The sequence below is a fragment of the Anguilla anguilla genome, chromosome 3, assembly GCF_013347855.1.
Source record: "Anguilla anguilla isolate fAngAng1 chromosome 3, fAngAng1.pri, whole genome shotgun sequence".
NCBI lineage: Eukaryota > Metazoa > Chordata > Actinopteri > Anguilliformes > Anguillidae > Anguilla > Anguilla anguilla.
The window spans coordinates 36176454-36193484 of record NC_049203.1 but is presented as its reverse complement, the minus strand read 5'-3'; the positions used below and the strand labels follow the sequence as shown (position 1 = coordinate 36193484).

General features: G+C 40.5%; 1 protein-coding gene across 1 annotated transcript in view; it reads right to left on the bottom strand.

The window, feature by feature from the left end:
* LOC118222800 (titin-like) overlaps positions 1–17031 on the bottom strand; it is a 210973-nt gene that overhangs the window by 48268 nt on the left and 145674 nt on the right. Inside the window, 23 exon segments of the mRNA XM_035408657.1 lie at positions 142–429; positions 652–942; positions 1083–1370; positions 1543–1848; positions 1944–2246; positions 6107–6409; positions 6521–6808; positions 6906–7205; positions 7307–7609; positions 7738–8037; positions 8131–8406; positions 8522–8824; positions 8911–9210; positions 9618–9902; positions 10026–10346; positions 10447–13413; positions 13508–13801; positions 13963–14262; positions 14713–14994; positions 15091–15399; positions 15508–15810; positions 15906–16205; positions 16700–16981. Of these exon segments, the coding sequence (XP_035264548.1) occupies positions 142–429; positions 652–942; positions 1083–1370; positions 1543–1848; positions 1944–2246; positions 6107–6409; positions 6521–6808; positions 6906–7205; positions 7307–7609; positions 7738–8037; positions 8131–8406; positions 8522–8824; positions 8911–9210; positions 9618–9902; positions 10026–10346; positions 10447–13413; positions 13508–13801; positions 13963–14262; positions 14713–14994; positions 15091–15399; positions 15508–15810; positions 15906–16205; positions 16700–16981 (9492 nt within the window).

The window sequence follows — 17031 nt, the reverse complement described above, 5'->3', positions numbered from 1 at the left end:
TGTGGCTGCACCTCCTACCATTCAAAATATGAATCTGCCCTTGCAGTAGTTGCATTTACACTAACAAAGGGCTTTTTACATGCTCAAAACAGTGTCTAAGATGTTCATGATTTAAAAAAGAAATGCTTGATGAACACTCACCTATTTGGTCTTTGGCAACAACGTTAAGCTCCTGTGTTTCACTATCTCCTGCCTCATTCACTGCTTTTACTCTGAAGGAATATTCCTTTCCTTCCACAAGATCTTTAGCATTGTACTGCATGTTCTTTGATCTCACCAGCTCCTTCCATTTATCTACTTCTTCCATTACTTCTAGCACATACGCAATAATGTGACTCCCACCATCACTGACTGGCTTCTTCCAGCTAAGGGTGCATGAATCTTTGGTGACCAGTAAGGCTTTAAAGTCCACAACAGGTCCAGGTTTTTCTGAAAGAAAGCATTTAGAGATGCTCTACTTGAGAACAATATTCTATTAACCATGGGTTATATGCATTGCTTCATCATTAATAGACAGTAAATGGTCAATGTTTTGGCTTTAACATTAATTTTTTTGTGTATTTTAGGGTGTTTTATTCAGGGTCAACGAACACCTAGCAAATATCTCTCCACTGAAATATGACAAAATTAATGCTAATTTGTCTCACTCACCAGACGCTCTTACAGCGCCAGCTGTCTCACATGCCTCCCCAATTCCATATTCATTTTCAGCCAAGACTCTGAAACAGTAGAGTTTGCCTGCTTCCAAATTAGTAATTCTGAAAGATGTTTTGGGGCAATCAGTTGCCACTGTGGACCAGGCTTTTCTTTCAGGATCACGTTTTTCAACAATGTAACTCTTCACAGGGCTTCCACCATCAATTACAGGAACATCCCAAGCGATTGATGCATGGGTTTTTGATGTCTCCTTGACAATCAAATTCACTGGTGGTCCAGGAGTGTCTACACCAGAAACAGAATTATTATTACATTACATTATTAAATGACATTATGGTAGACATATGGTATCATTATTATTATTGTTATAATAATAATAACAATCATCATCATCATCATTATTATTATTATACAAAGGTACTTACCGAGAACCTTTACGACAATTGTGTAGGTCTTCACTCCACTGCTGTTCTCCAGAGTCAAGGTGTATTTGCCTGCATCATATCTAGTTACACCTTCGACATATAATAGTGTGTCCCATTCTGAGGTCTTAATCATATGCCCTTCTCTTTCCTTTAGGTTTGCATTAACCTTGGCCCAGGTCACCTTTGGAGGAGGACGGCCCCTCAGCGGGACATAGAGTCTCATTGTGACTCCAGCACGCAGCACCAGGGCTTTCCTAAGATCGGCACTAAGTTCTGCCTCTGGAGCAACTAAAAAGTACAAAAATTCATAAAATTATTAACCAGCTACAGATAGAGTTTATCAAATTATTAACCAGTAACAAGAGAGAGAGACAGAGAGAGCGAGAGAGAGAGAGTGAGACAGAGCAAGAGAGAGACAGAGAGAGAGAGAGTAAGAGATGAATAAAAACTGCACACATACTCAAAATGTCCTTTGCAAGGTGTTTTTCAGGAACGTCACTTGGATCACTGAACCCAATCTTGTTCACAGCAGACACACGGAACTGGTATTCTGTGTTATCAAGAAGTCCGGTAACAACATACTTTGTGTCTTGTAGATTTTTGGGCAGGTTGCACTTTAACCAGTCATCCGAATCTGCTCGTTTGCACTCAACCAGGTAGCCTAGGATCTCACAGCCACCATCATAAGCTGGTTTTGTCCAGGCCAGACTAATTGAACTGTGTGTTGTGTCAATAACTTTTGGGAATGCTGGTGGTCCTGGGGGATCTGCAGAATACACATGTACATGGAATATACATTATCTTATGTTTAGAATATTGTTTAAAACAAAATGTGTTAGAGATTCCAACATTCATACTTACACACAGGATCAAGTGCAGCAGCAGCTCTGGATGGATCACTTGGCTTTCCTGGGCCAGCTTTGTTGATAGCAATAACTCTGAATTCATACTCAGATCCCTCTGTAAGACCACCAGCCTTAATAGTTCTATCAATCACAGGCCTTCTGTTGACTTTAGCCCAATTCACTTCTTGGCTTTCACGCTTCTCCACCATGTATCCAAGAATAGGAGCTTGACCATCATCAGCAGGTGCCTTCCAACTTACAGTCATATGGTCTTTTGTGACGTTGGTAATAATAGGAGGATCACAAGGTCCAGGGACATCTGAAAATAAAAGTTACGTAAGTTACAGTGAACACTAGAAAATGAAAAAAAAAAAAGATATGGCAGAAATGATTGGACAGGTGAAATGATCGCCACAGACACATAAATAACAATCCAATACAAATAAAAAAAATTTTTTTTACTTGAATTATGTGGCCTAGGGATAGTTATGGTCCTAAAGAACTGCATAATCCAACTCTCCTGTGATTCATGTAGGAATTACAACCCTTTTTACACATAGTCCCTGTTACTTCCCAGTGTTTTTGTGATTGCATACTGTGGGACTTTGTGTGATGCCACGCATGTTTTCTGCCTCCCCTACAGGTGGAGATAATGACGTCACGGTCCCGTTCCGGAGATCCACGTCGGAGGACGCACTCCTGATGCACGACCCTGCCTGGAGACGCTTGTTGCCAATATCGCCGGGCCACCCATTCGAGAGACGTGTGTTATTGAGGATATACTGACCATCGCGGAGCACCGCCATTAAAAGATGCAGAACTATATATAGCAATGTGCATCTTTTTAACGTTAGTCTTGTCCACTGCACCGATTTCGCCGAGTCTACCATCGACTTCCGTCCAGAGACTACAGTCCGCTGTCTGCTGCTTTTGCTTCTAATTATAGAGGACTTTTGAACCGAGGGCCTTTTCCACCTCCCCACTGACCCCCGGTGAGAACCTGCATGTTTTGCTGTAAATAAACACTTGCCTGCTTTTTAAATACTTAGCTCCTGGCTGAACTGGTCTTCCTTTTGGTTGTGGTTATCGCTTAATGTGGCTTACGCTGGGCACCCACCGCAAGCGTAGCATAAGCGGTGCGTAAGCAGCACGGCGAAGCAGCACGGCGTGGCACGTAGTGTGTCTACACTGGTTCCGTTTGTGTCACGCAAAGGCTTGCTTAAAGCTCTATATTTCTAGTAGCTCTCGCAGTCTGCAGTGGGATTACATCGTGTATTTAACTTTGGTCACGACTGTTGATTATGGGTCAAGTGAATACTTGGTGAGAGACCTTTTTCAGTTTGTTAATTTGGTAATATTTTGTTAACTCATGTAAATACGTGAGAAAGTAAACGCTTTAAAGAATTACCATAAGCTTAAATCGCAAAGTAGCCTACATAATAATCAATCTCAAACTGTATTAATTTATTTGCTTGGTTAACAAGCGTGCAAACTTTATGAAGAATATGTAATGATCATAATAATAATAAATAATCCATAATCAACCATTGGGAATTCCCATGTCGTCTTGTTATTCATGTCAAAACATTTATATGATCAGATTTAGTAAAATCAGTTAATCGTCAAAAAGATAGCGTAACAGTTTAAACTTGAAGGGATATGAACACCACAATGCCATGAACACCGGAAGCTTTGAAGTACAAGTGCAATAAAGGCTTGCTTACAACTTCATTTATAAAATAGGTGCATTTTAATCGGCAAGACCACTAAATCTGATTTTTTAAAGCTCTGTGGATTATCTGATTTTTATTAACAAGCCCCTTTTGAAAGCACGGCGAACGAAGACATCGGAGAAGTCAAATAGGCTGAGCAATGGTTGGTTAAAAACTACCTTCCAACACTCGAGCTAACAAACCGCTGCTCGGTGCATTCACTTCTACATCATTCAATAGGCTACGTCTTTCTGTAGTGTATTTTCAAATTTACCCCACCCCCTCCGCAAAATAAGATAGGGGAACTAATTTTGCATTTTTCCCAGGTTCCAGTTTTTTTTTTTTTTTTTCCCCTGCAAGGACAATACAAAAACGAAAAGGCTTGTACTTTTTAGCTGCTTATAAAATATATGGTAGGGAACTAGGGACACACCCCCAATAGCCAAATATAAGGATGAAATATAAATCAGAGCATGTATACCTAGCATTTTAGAGCATATTTCTGTGTATAAACAGGTCATCATGACGTGCGACAAGCTGAAAAATAGAACAGAAGCGAAAAACACTTCAGTTCGCTTGTGTCGCACGCGTTTCGCAGCCGGCTCGCGACGTGTTCGCATCTGGTGTAGAGGATGTCGCCCGCTGCCGTTGTAATAACAGTACTTCAACTACGCTTCAGTTACGCGCGTAGTGCGCTCGCGGGCGCTACGCGTGCGGTGGGTGTCCGGCTTTAGTGTTACGTCCAGTACTGTACACCTGGTTACCGCAACACAGGTGGATTTTGGGCCGTAACAGTCCCCCCATTTTAGGGGACCAAAAGTAATTAAAAGTAAAAAATAAAATTAACATAATAATTAAGTAAAGTCATCGTATTTAGTACTTGGCTGCAAATCCTTTGCATTCAATGACTGACTGAAGTCTGTGACTGATAGACAAAACCCTTGGTATCTTCCCTGGTGATGCTCTGTCATGCCTGTACTGTTCCTGTTTGTTTTAGGGGATTTTTGCCTTCAGTCTAGTCTTCAGCAAGTAAAACACATGTTCAATTTGATTTTGGTGGGGTGATTGACTTGGCCAGTCAAGAACATTCCATTTTTTATCCTTGAAAAACTCCTTGGTTGCTTTAGCATTATGTTTGGGCACACTGCCCTGTTGCAAGGTAAAGTGCCATCCAATGAGTTTTGAGGCATTTGGTTGGATCTAAGTAGTTAAGATATTTCTGTGCATTTTAGACTTTTTCCTGTTGCCACCATCAGCAATCACATCATCAATAAAGTCAAGTGAGCCAGTTCCAATGGCAGTCATATGTAACCAAGCCATAACACTACCTCCACCATGTTTCAAAAATGAGGTGGTATTCTTTGTATCATAAACCTTTATCTTTCCATCGCTTTGGTACATGTAAATACTCATCTCATCTGTCCATTAGAGTTTGTTCCACAACTCTACGGTTTTATAAAATATACTTTTTTAGCAAATTCTAACCAGGCCATTCTGTTCTTCAGGCTTACCAGTGGTTTGCATCTTGCAGTGAACCATCTGAGGTTATGCTCTTGTAGTCTTCACTATTTTTGTACACATTTATGCCTACATCCTGAAGAGTGTTCTTTATCTTTTTTACAGTTGAAATGGGAAGTATTCTTTGGTTGTCCACTACAGTGGTCTTCTATGGTCTACTAGGTTGTTGGCTACTGCTGAGCTCACCAGTGCATGCTTGCTTCTTAACAACGTATCAAAGTTTCTTTTGACACACCCAATGTTTTGGCTATGTATGTGATCAATTTATTCAGATTTTTCCACCCCATGATGGCCTGCTTTACTTGCATTTGGCACTTCTTTGGTCTTCATGTTAAGAGAAAACAGCAACAGACCCCAAATGCAAATCCCACACCTAGAATCAACTCAACCTTTTGTTTGCTTTCTTGTGTATGAGCTAATGATGGAACAACAGCACTTATTGTGCCTTGTATCATTGTCTTGATGTTGTAGCTTGTAATGCATGGTAGGTTAACTTAGCACAGGTTAGGTCAGAGTAATGTTCACTGTGTAAACTGGATTTAATGTGTTCATGGCTATGAATAACTGTACAATATGAGGATTGTACCTTATTGGACCTGTGATTTGTAGTTGTTCCAATGACCTTTGGTACGCACTTATTGTATGTCGCTTTGGATAAAAGTGTCTGCCAAATACATGTAATGTAAGAAACAACAGAGCAGCTGTCCAATTACTGTTAACTCTGTAAAATCAGGGGAAAAGAGCTGCATTTCCTACATGGTTCATCTGATATTGATGTAAATACCCATAAATTAAAGCTGTCATTAACTGTTTCATTTTAAATCTAATGTGCTGGAATACCTAGGCAAAACAACAGATATTGTCTCTCTGTCCAAGCATTTATGGACTTGACTGTATATACCAAAACTAGATATTGACTATATGCAATACAAAATAATAATATTATTACCATATGGATTCTTTGCAACAATAGGCTCAGTCAGGATGGGGTCACCAACACCATACTTGTTCTCAGCACTGACACGAAATTGGTACTCATGGCCTTCAATCAGCCTCTCCACAGAGCAGTCAGTGAGCTGGCCATTGATATTAGCTGTGACTTGAGCCCAGTTAGCTCTGCTTGTTTCACGTTTGTCAACAATATAGTTGGTAATTTCTGATCCTCCATCTGCAAGAGGTGGTTCCCACCTCAGCTTGACACGATCTGCATACACATTGCCAATCTTGATAGAGGCTGGTGGTCCAGGCTTGTCTGTGGAAAGAAAATTACATTTGCTACTAAATTCCAAGTTACTCAGCAATTATTATTATTATTATTATTATTATTATTATAAAAACATAAGTAATGAATTCTAGCACTTACCAAGAACCTTCAGCTTAATGGAGCCTGACTTGCTGCCACTTGCATTCTCTGCCAGAATGGTGTAATCTCCAGTCTCTTTTCTTGTCACTGAGAACATTTCCAGAAGGCACAGATGCCTCTTCTGTGTGATTTTGGTCCCTTCAACTACTTCCACCAATTGCCCATCTCTCTTCCATGTAACCTTTGGTATTGGCTTGCCAAACACTTCAGCTTCAAGACAAACATTTTCTCCAGCCTTCACTATGATCAGGTTCTTCATGTGAAGTCCAATCTCCACTCTTGGTGGAACTGAAATGACGACAGAGACATATTGATCTGAACAGTTCTGAAATAAATGCAAAACCAAAATTTGAAGTTATTTTCAATAAAGCAGAAATGATCTTACCATTCTCAGCCAACACTAGGATTGGATCTGAGAGTTCAGATGGTGGGCTGATGTTTATTGCTGTCTTGGCAATTACTCTGAACTGGTATTGAGCTCCTTCTTCCAGTCCAGTTGCAGTATACTCTTCCGTGGGCACATTCTGATAGTTTGCATTGCATCGCACCCATTTCTCTTCAGGAATCTTCATGGCTTCAACATAATATCCAAGGATTTTGCTACCTCCATCATTGTTTGGACGGGCCCAGAGAAGTGAAACTGAACTCTTGGTCACGTCCAAGACTTCCGGTTTGCCAGGTGGATCTAGATATAGCAACAGATGAAAATATTTGTCAAGTATTTTGACCTTGTGGTACCCATTACCGCAGAACAATACCAAATTAAATTAAGAGCTAACGACATACCGACAGGCATTCTTGCTGTGATGAATTCAGTCTGTTTGCTTGGTTTACCCTGTCCAGCACGATTGAGGGCTGACACCCTGAAAGTATATTCCAATCTTTCGATAAGGCCAGTACATGTGTATTCAGTGGAACGTACAGCAGTTTCATTTGCCTGGACCCAAAGGAGGCTGTTTCTCTCTTTACGTTCAATGATATATCCAGTAATAGGACTGCCACCATCAGTGGTTGGTGTGTCCCATGTCAAAAACACATTATCCTTGTTGATTTTGCTGACACAGCAGTTCCTTGGTTCACTAGGTACATCTGAAATAGACACATAGCATTTCAATTTTGGTGTGTATATAGTTTCATATATTTTAACCATGCAATTTAAATATAATGTCATGTTAATGGTAATATGCTTGTGTATGTTCACTTATAACGAATCTTACCAAAAGAGAACTTAGCAACCATCTTCTCAGAAACAATAGGTGCTGAGATGCCAAAGCGATTCTCAGCCCGAACACGGAACAGATACTCGTTTCCTTTTGTGAGCTTTCCTACTCTGCAGTTGGTTGCGGTACAGGATGCAGAAGCAGTAACCCAGTCACCTCTGCTCACATCACACTTCTCAACCACATAGTTAGTGATGCTGCTTCCGCCATCTTCACGAGGTGCGTGCCAGGTGAGTGTGCACGAATCAATATCCACATCACTAATCTCAAATGGTGGTTCTGGTGGACCAGGGATATCTGAAACACACAGGGATAATTAGCTAAACTCATCACTATCATTTCTAACAATGTAGATTCCATTAGCACTGAAATTTGGGACTTGAGACTTACCCATTATGATGACTCTCAGTATCTGATTGACTTTTGCTGTGCTGTTCTCGGCAGACAGGCTGTAGTAACCACTGTCCATTCTTGAGACATCTTTTATAAACAGCAAACAATAGTTTGGAGATTTTTTAATTGAAAGGCGATCGGATGTAACAACATCCTCATTTCCTCGCATCCATTTACATACTGGCGCTGGCTTTCCAGAGACAAGAGCCTCGATTTTCAGCTTTGATCCTGCCTTCGCGGTCACAACTTCAGGCATAATAATTTTTGGTGCCACTGCAAAAATTTAATAAAGCAAAGTCATGACATACTCTAACATACTGTTACATACTAAACATCTGAAACAAGCAAAAACAAATCACACAAATGGTATGAGTGAGTAGAAACCTACACAGCTGCTCTTTGATCTCAAACACTCCCTCAGCTTCTCTTGGCAGACTGCAGCCCACTGCATTTCTTGCTGCAACTCTGAATTTGTACTTCTTGCCCTCCTTCAGTCCAACAACAACAATACTTAAATCTTTTACAACTGAGTATGGTGTCCATTTGTCCTCAGGTTGACCTTCCTCCAAGTAATCAACAACATAACCATTTATCTTTGCTCCTCCATCTCTCAGTGGTTTAATCCATCCCAGCACTGCACTGTTTCGTGAAATGTCCAGTATTTCCATCTTCTTCGGTGGGTCAGGTTCACCTTCAAAGCAAAAACAGTATTATTTCAATCCATTCAAATCTTTGCAAAAAAAACAAAAATCAAACAACTACAATAAATACACTTACTGATAGGATCAGTTGCCAGGTAGGACTTTGGAGAATCTTTTGGCACACCAGGACCATATTTGTTAACTGCAGTAACCCTGAAATAGTATTCAATGCCTGGTGTGAGATTGGTGATTTTGAAACTTGTCTTTTTCAAATCGTTGGTGACATTAGTCCATGTCTTTCTGTCAACTTCACGCTTTTCAAGTGAGTAGTGTGTGACTGGACTGCCACCATCGTTCTCAGGAGGAGACCAAGTAACCTGGGCAGACACCTTGGTGACATCAGTTGCTTCCAGTCCTGCTACAGGTCCTGGAGTATCTGTTGATTAAAACAAGTATGTTTGTCAACATGATTACAAAGTCCATATTATAAGCACTACCAATATAAATAAGTTATCACAGACAGAAACTGAAAAATGTGATAATAAATCAACAAAAATACAAAAATAAACAGTTAACTGAGCAATGCTCACGCAACATGAAAACAGAAAACACAAAGCAGAATTTGGGGAAATCCATAGAGCATGAAATATTCGTCATGTTTGGTCAATCTCATAAACAGGAATTTTCATTTCTAGTTCTGGATCAAGAAGTCAATGATGTAATGAAAACAATCTCAATTGTCAATCTCAAGAAATGAAAATTCCATATTCCCCATGCTGTTAAACTTCAGTTTAACAAATATAACATTTCTGTTTAGACTCTGGCAAAAATGAAATTACATACCTAGAACTTTGACATGTACAAACACAGCCTTCTCCCCAGCTGGGCTGGAAAGTGTTAAGGAATATTTTCCAGAGTCCTCACGTGTGCTTTCAGGGATGACCAGGAATGTCATTGTGTCAACCAGATCCACATGACCCTTCCTGACGACATTATCAATTCCAACTCTTTTCCAGGTTACTTTAGGTGTGGGTCTTCCTCTGATTGTGGCAAAGAGCCTAATAGGACATCCAGCTCTGACTATAAGAACTTTTCGCAGACTAGCATCCAAATCTATTTCAGGTGCCTCTGTAGGTTTAAAAAAATTAGATAATGTGTCTAAGAAACAGCAAAATTAGCAAATTAAATGACATAAATAAAATGAATCAAACAAGTGCTTATTCATATTCAAGAAATTATATAGCACATTACCTAGTATTTCCTTTGGCATTACAGCATCTTTAAGCTGTGCAGGACGACCTATGCCAACCTGATTTTGTGCCGAAACACGGAATTCATACTCCAGTTTCTCATCTAGATTTGGAATGGTAAATTCTGTCAGGACCAACGGACCACTAGTATTACATTTCTTCCAGCCTTCCTCTGGCTTATCACTTTCACCTTTCAGTCTCATTTCAACCATGTAGCCAATAATGGGAGCACCACCATCATACACAGGTTTTGCCCACCCAAGTGTGACTGAGGACGTTGTGCTGTCAACCACCTTCAAACTGCCTGGAGGACCTGGAGGTTCTGCAAAGATCAACACAGCACCAAGCACAATTACATTTAATACAATAAAATGGACAAAATCATATAGTATAATAATATAGTTTGCAAACAGCATACGTACCAATTGGGTCCTTTGCGGCAACAGATCGGGAAGGTTTACTTGGCTCTCCCAATCCAACTTCATTTTCAGCCTTGACGCGAAACTGATATTCATGATTAGGAAGTAAGTTATTAACTTTCATGCGCCTTTCTGGTATAGGGCTCTTTGTAACAGGAACCCATCGTACAGCACGTTTTTCCTTTCTTTCTAAAATATAACCAGTGATGGACTTCCCACCATCATTCTCAGGGGGAGCCCATACAACTGTCATTTCATCCTTTCCAATCTTAGTGACTTCTGGTGGATCAGGAGGACCAGGTCTGTTGAATTGTGTCTTGGCAACAATGGGTTTGCTCTCCATTGGAGGGCCAGTACCCATTTTATTCTCTGCTCGCACCCTGAAGATGTATTCATTTCCTTCCACGAGGCGAGTCACATTAGCATAGTTTGTAACTAAAGATGCAGAGTAAGTAGACCAAACCATTCTTCTTGTCTCACATTTCTCTAAAATGTAACTCTGAACCTCACAGCCACCATCGTCCTCTGGGGGATCCCATACCACTCTACATCTGTCCACAGAAATGCCAGACACTTTTAAGTCTCTGACAGGACCGGGAACGTCCAGCACATTCACAGTTGCATAAGCAGTGAAGCTTCCAGCGGAATTTGTAGCAGTGACCACATATTTTCCAGAGTCTCCACGTTTAGACTTAGTCATAAGGAACTTAGAATAGTCGGCACCAGTTTCAACGCTAATTCTTGGACTCTGTCCAAATTCCCCTGTATCCTTGTCCTTCACCCATTTAACTTCAGGTTGAGGTTTCCCTCTGAGTCCTGCTTCCATTCTGATTGAGTCACCAGCTTTTACCACAAGGGCTCCAGCTAACTTGATGTCAAGAACGGGTTTCTGTATTTCTTCTTTGACAAGTGTTTCAGCTGTTTTCACCCAGTTACTCTCTCCACCCTCATTTGTGGTTTGTACTCTGAACTGGTATATTTGGTTTTCCGTACATTTGTCAACCATAAAGTATGTTTCCTTTATTGCACCTTTGTGCAGTTTTTCCCACTCAGTAGCATCTTTAGATTTCCTTTCCACATGGTATGCGAGGTTGGGGCTGCCGCCATCATAGTCTGGTCTTCGCCATTTAAGGAAGACAAAGTTCTTGCCAATTTCAGTGATATGGAAGTTCTCTGGCTCACCAGGCTTTGAAATTGGGTCAATAGCAAGAATTGGTGTTTTAGTCTCTATTGCTAGTCCAAGGCCACATTTGTTCTCTGCACAGACGCGGAAGAAATATTCACGATTTTCCAAAAGCTTTGCCTTAAGGAGGCGGTTAGTGCAATCTGATGAAACCATTGACCATGCCCTTTGACTGGGCTCACGGCACTCAACAATATAGTTCGTAATTTCTGTGCCTCCATTGTCTTCTGGATTCTCCCATGATACCACACAAGAATCTTTAGTCACATAGGTTGTCTTCAGACCTCGACACTGTCCAGGCCTGTCAAGCACATTCACTGTAATTGTAGCTTGTGCTTCACCACTGTCATTTTTAGCTTTAATGACATATTTTCCATAATCTGCTCTTGTTGCTTCTTTGATGATAATATTGACAAGAGGGAAGTTACTAGTAAAAGAAATGCGTTTATCTTTTTCCAATACTACCTCATCCTTGCACCAGGTAATCTCTGGATCAGGTCTGGCCTTAACATGAGCTATAATATTAATATTCTGGCCTACTCTGACAGTCAAATGGTCACGGCATCCAACTTCAAGTTCAATTTCTGGGGGAAGGCAGATGTCTTTGGCAATAAGTGATTCAGGAAGTTCTCTAGGCTCACCATCTCCTATCATATTGGAGGCTCTAACACGGAACCTATATTCTGTGCCTTCAATTAGGCCTGACACTCTAAATGCGCACTGCTTAATAAGATCATCCTTGTTGATTCTTTCCCATTCAGCACTGTCTGCTTTCTGGCACTCAATGATATAACCTAATATGGGACTGCCTCCATCTCTTGTTGGCTTTGTCCAAACTAAGTCAGCAGAGGATTTGCTCCAGTCCTTCAATTTAGGGTTTACTGGTGGTCCAGGTACTGTTATTGGTCGAGATGGCTTAACTGGGTCTGACACAGGAGAAGGTCCACTGAAGCCAGCAATATTTTCTGCAAAGACTCTGAACTCATAACTGTTACCTTCAAAAAGTCCAAGGACCCTGTATCTGAGTTCCTTTACAGGAGTCTTGTTCACACGAATCCATTTTCCTTCCTTGTGTCTTCGCTCAATTATGTAGCCAGTGATTGGACTACCACCATCACACAATGGCATAGTCCAACTAACAGTCACAGCATTTTCTGCGATATCAGATGTGTTTGGTTTACCTGGATGGCTAGGTGGTTCAAACATATGTTGAGCAACAGTTGGAGCGCTTTCAAGGGGTGCACCTATACCAATCTTGTTTTCTGCTCGAATACGAATAATATATTCACAGCCCTTCTGTAAACGAGGGATTTTAACTTTTGTACTGGTACTACCTGAGCTCACGCCTCCCCATGTCTCTTTCTTCGATTCTCTTTTCTCAACAATGTAATTCATTACAGGGCTTCCACCATCATCCTTGGGAGGACGCCAGTCAATTATCATGTACTCAGGTGTCACTTCTAGGATATTAACTGGGCCAACAGGTGGGGCTGGGACATCAAGAACTGTCACATGCAATGCAACTGTCTTGCTTCCAGCGGGGTTTGAAACTGTGAGAAGATAAACTCCTGTATCATTTCTTGTACACTCACTTATAGTGAGGATTGTTGAATAATGATCAGTGTCAACTTTGACATTGCCTTCACTTTTGATTTCACTGCCGTCAATCATCCATTTAGCAGTGGGGATAGGGATGCCTCTCATAATTGCAGGGAGTCTGATTGTAGTTCCAGCTTTCACAATAATACCTTCAATTAGTTTCACATCCACTTCAACGGTCGGTGGCACTGAAAAAAAGTATGATGGATTAAATATTTAACTTTCAAAAGTTGATTAAACAAATCTTGCTTAACAACACATACAATACAGAATAAATCTCACCAAGTTTCTCCTGGCAGAGTACTGGTACTGTGGTGTCAGGACGACTCAAGCCAATGGCATTTTCTGCTTTAACACGGAATCTGTATGTCTTTCCCTCCTCCAGTCCAGTTACATGACATTCAGGAATGCTGACAGTTTTGAAGACGGTCCAGTCTTTCTCTCCTTCCACTTGGTATTCCACTAAGAAACCAGTAATATCACTGCCTCCTGTGCGATCTGGCCAATTCCACTGAAGCCAGACTTCAGTTTTGTCTGCATCTACATGATGCAGATTCTTTGGTGGACCAGGTGGGACTGCAGTAAGACAGTAGAAAATAAAAACATGATGTGTAAATATATATATATATATAGCTTTTTTATAGATCAAAATGTATACAATGTATCCATCAATAGGTATGTATAGTCTGAAAATGTTTTCTTATCAGATTTCTATCAGATAAATACTCAATACTCACACAAAGGATCGATTGCTTTGATGGCTTTTGTTGTTGTAACATATTCACTTCTGCCAAACTGATTTTCAGCAGCAACACGGAACACATACTGTGTTCCCTCCATCAAGTGCTTAGCCGTCATGCTGCGCTTCTTGGATGAGGAGCAGACAGGTACCCACTGTGCTGAGGCCACATCTTTCTTTTCCACCACAAAATTGGTAATACGAGCTCCTCCATTATCTTCTGGGTCTTTCCAAGAAAGATAGGCTGAATCACTTCTGACCTCAGAAACCCTCAGATTTTGTGGAGGACCAGGTTTATCTATAATTGTGAAAATGGTAGAACAAAAGCGTATGCAACATTGTAATGACAGTACACAACATTATATCATTACATATGAGGGAACATACAATTATGATACATTAGCAGGAGAGTCCATTTAATTGCTTTACAAGGGGCCTTTCAGAAATACAACTATTTACATTACTTCTCCTTAACTTTTCCCTTAAAATACCCTTACGTTTTAGTGAGCTGCATAGCACTACTTAAATATTTACTTAAGAATTTAATTGAAGTATTTTCCTTGAGTGTTAATTTCCTTAAACAATTTAGCAGTTGCAAAAAACACCTTAAGGGAAAATTTTCATTCAAAAACGTCAAAGTCCCTTAAACCAATCTGTCAATGGGAGACATAATAGCAGACTTAATAGCATAAGCCTGACCAAAAATGACACCACGTAAAATGATTTATAATGACGTGAAATGATATACCTAACACAAGCACTGTGCATATTGCTGTCTTTGATCCGGAAGGATTTTCAGCAGTTAGACTGTAATCTCCAGAGTCAGATCGGTTACAATAACGCATTTCCAGTTTGCTTCCCACACCAGTGACTGTAATTTCAGCCCTTGGAGGAATATCTGCATCATTCTTCTTCCATGTAACTTTGGGGAAAGGTATGCCCTTGATCCCAGCCCTAATTTTGATAAGAGTTCCTGCCATGGCACGAAGCTCACGAGGCATACCAGCCTCAAGGTCCAGCTCTGGTGGTTCTGTTGGTCAGAAAGAATAAATAAAATTTATTCTGAAATAAGCATTAGCTATTTTGTAAAAATATATCTCATATAATTTATTACATTTCAACCTACCAAGTCTATCCTGTGCCCTCACTGGTTCCTTGACATCAGCAGGTTCAGAAGCACCTGCAGAATTCACAGCCATAACTCTAAACCGATACAGTTGATCGTCTTCAAGGTTGCCAACTTTGAACTTTGTTTCTGGGCATGATTCAGCAGTCTCATTGACCTTCAACCACTCTTCCTGGCCAGCCTTCAGATACTCAATGAAATAGCCAATGATCTTGCCCCCACCATCATTGAGTGGGGGCTTCCAGGACAGTGTTACTGAATTCTTTGTCTTGTCCACGGCTTCTAGGAGTACAGGAGGGCTTGGGACCACTGTAGAAATTAAAGCCACAGATTAGGCATGATAAATTCATATGATACATAAATGTAAATAATGTGATTTCTAAACCCATAGGAAATAAAATGGATCCTTAGACTCACCAACTGGATCTTTGGCAAAGACAGGCTTGGATGGCGGACTAGGGTCACCAACACCAACTTCATTCTCTGCCATGACCCGGAACTCATATTCACAGCCACGAAGAAGATCTGGAACCCAGTACTCTGGGTCAGGATAAATACGGTCCGTGCCAGCACGTGTCCATCTGTTTGACATAGTTTCCCTCTTCTCTACAATGTAGTTTGTAATGGGTTTGCCACCATCACGAGGCTGGTTCCAAGTCAGCAGAACAGTATCTTTGTATACTTCTTTCACTACAGGCTGCTTGGGAGCCTCAGGAACTCCTGTAAAAGAAGATAAAAAATGTGAATTTTGCAACAGAGATTGTGAAATAATACTGAATAATACGAAACATTTTATTTATTAAACTGTTACATACTGAATATATCTTTGGCTCTCATCTCTGCGGAAAGCCGTGGTTCACTAATTCCATATACGTTTTGTGCACAGATTCTTATGATATAGTCTCTTCCTTCAATGAGTTTGGGCACTCTGCATGATGTCCTTGTAGCAGAAGATGTCACAGGCATCCAAAGATCTCTGTTTGTATCTCTCTTCTCAACAATATAGTTAGTAACTGCACTTCCACCATCATCGAGGGGGGGCTTCCAGGAAATTACCATATGATCTCTGTAAACCTCATCAAAGACAACTGGGCCCTCAGGGGGCTGTGGGCGATCTGGAAAAATAATATATTAAAATAGGTTAATGGTTATGTAAAGTCTAGGCATAGTGGGAACAGGGAAACTGTTAACCCTTTGTAGGACAGGTTCTGGGAAATAACCATACTGCCAATGTTGCTCTCACCATACGTATTTCCACTTGTCAGGATTGATTTTAATCATTTATTTGATTGTCTTTTGTATGTTTTGGAAAACAACAATAAAACCACAGTATAAACAATACCAGTAATTTTGTGATATAACATTTATTACTCAGCTGTTATTGAAAATAAACAAACCAGTGAGATGGTACTCTGCAGTAACAAGTCAGTCATCATTACACTGATGTGACACTAGGTGTCATAATTAATACAATACAAATATTTATTTACAGTCACCATTTATCATGCATGGATGATTAAACTGAAAAAAAAACCAACTATTACAGCAGCATGGTGCCAGATAAAAAAAGAACAGCTAAAGGAATAAAAAGATAGAACAAAATACTTACCGACAACAGTCACATTACAGATCCCTTTACGTGAGCCAGTACTGTTCTCCACAAGCACACAGTATTGGCCACTGTCTTCACGCTTAGCTTTGGCAATGCTCAAGCACAATGTGTTATGAGCAGTCGTTAAAGAGATGTGGTCATCTGATTTCAGCTCCTCATCATTCTTAGTCCATTTAATGGATGGTGCTGGTTTTCCACTAAAGCGACCTTGGAGAGTGCAAGGCTTGCCAGCACGGACAATAAGCTTGTCATGGAATTCCAGGTCAAGTTTGGGGGGTTCTGACATTTTAAAAAAATCAAGTCAGCAACATCTTTTCAGTTATTAGGTA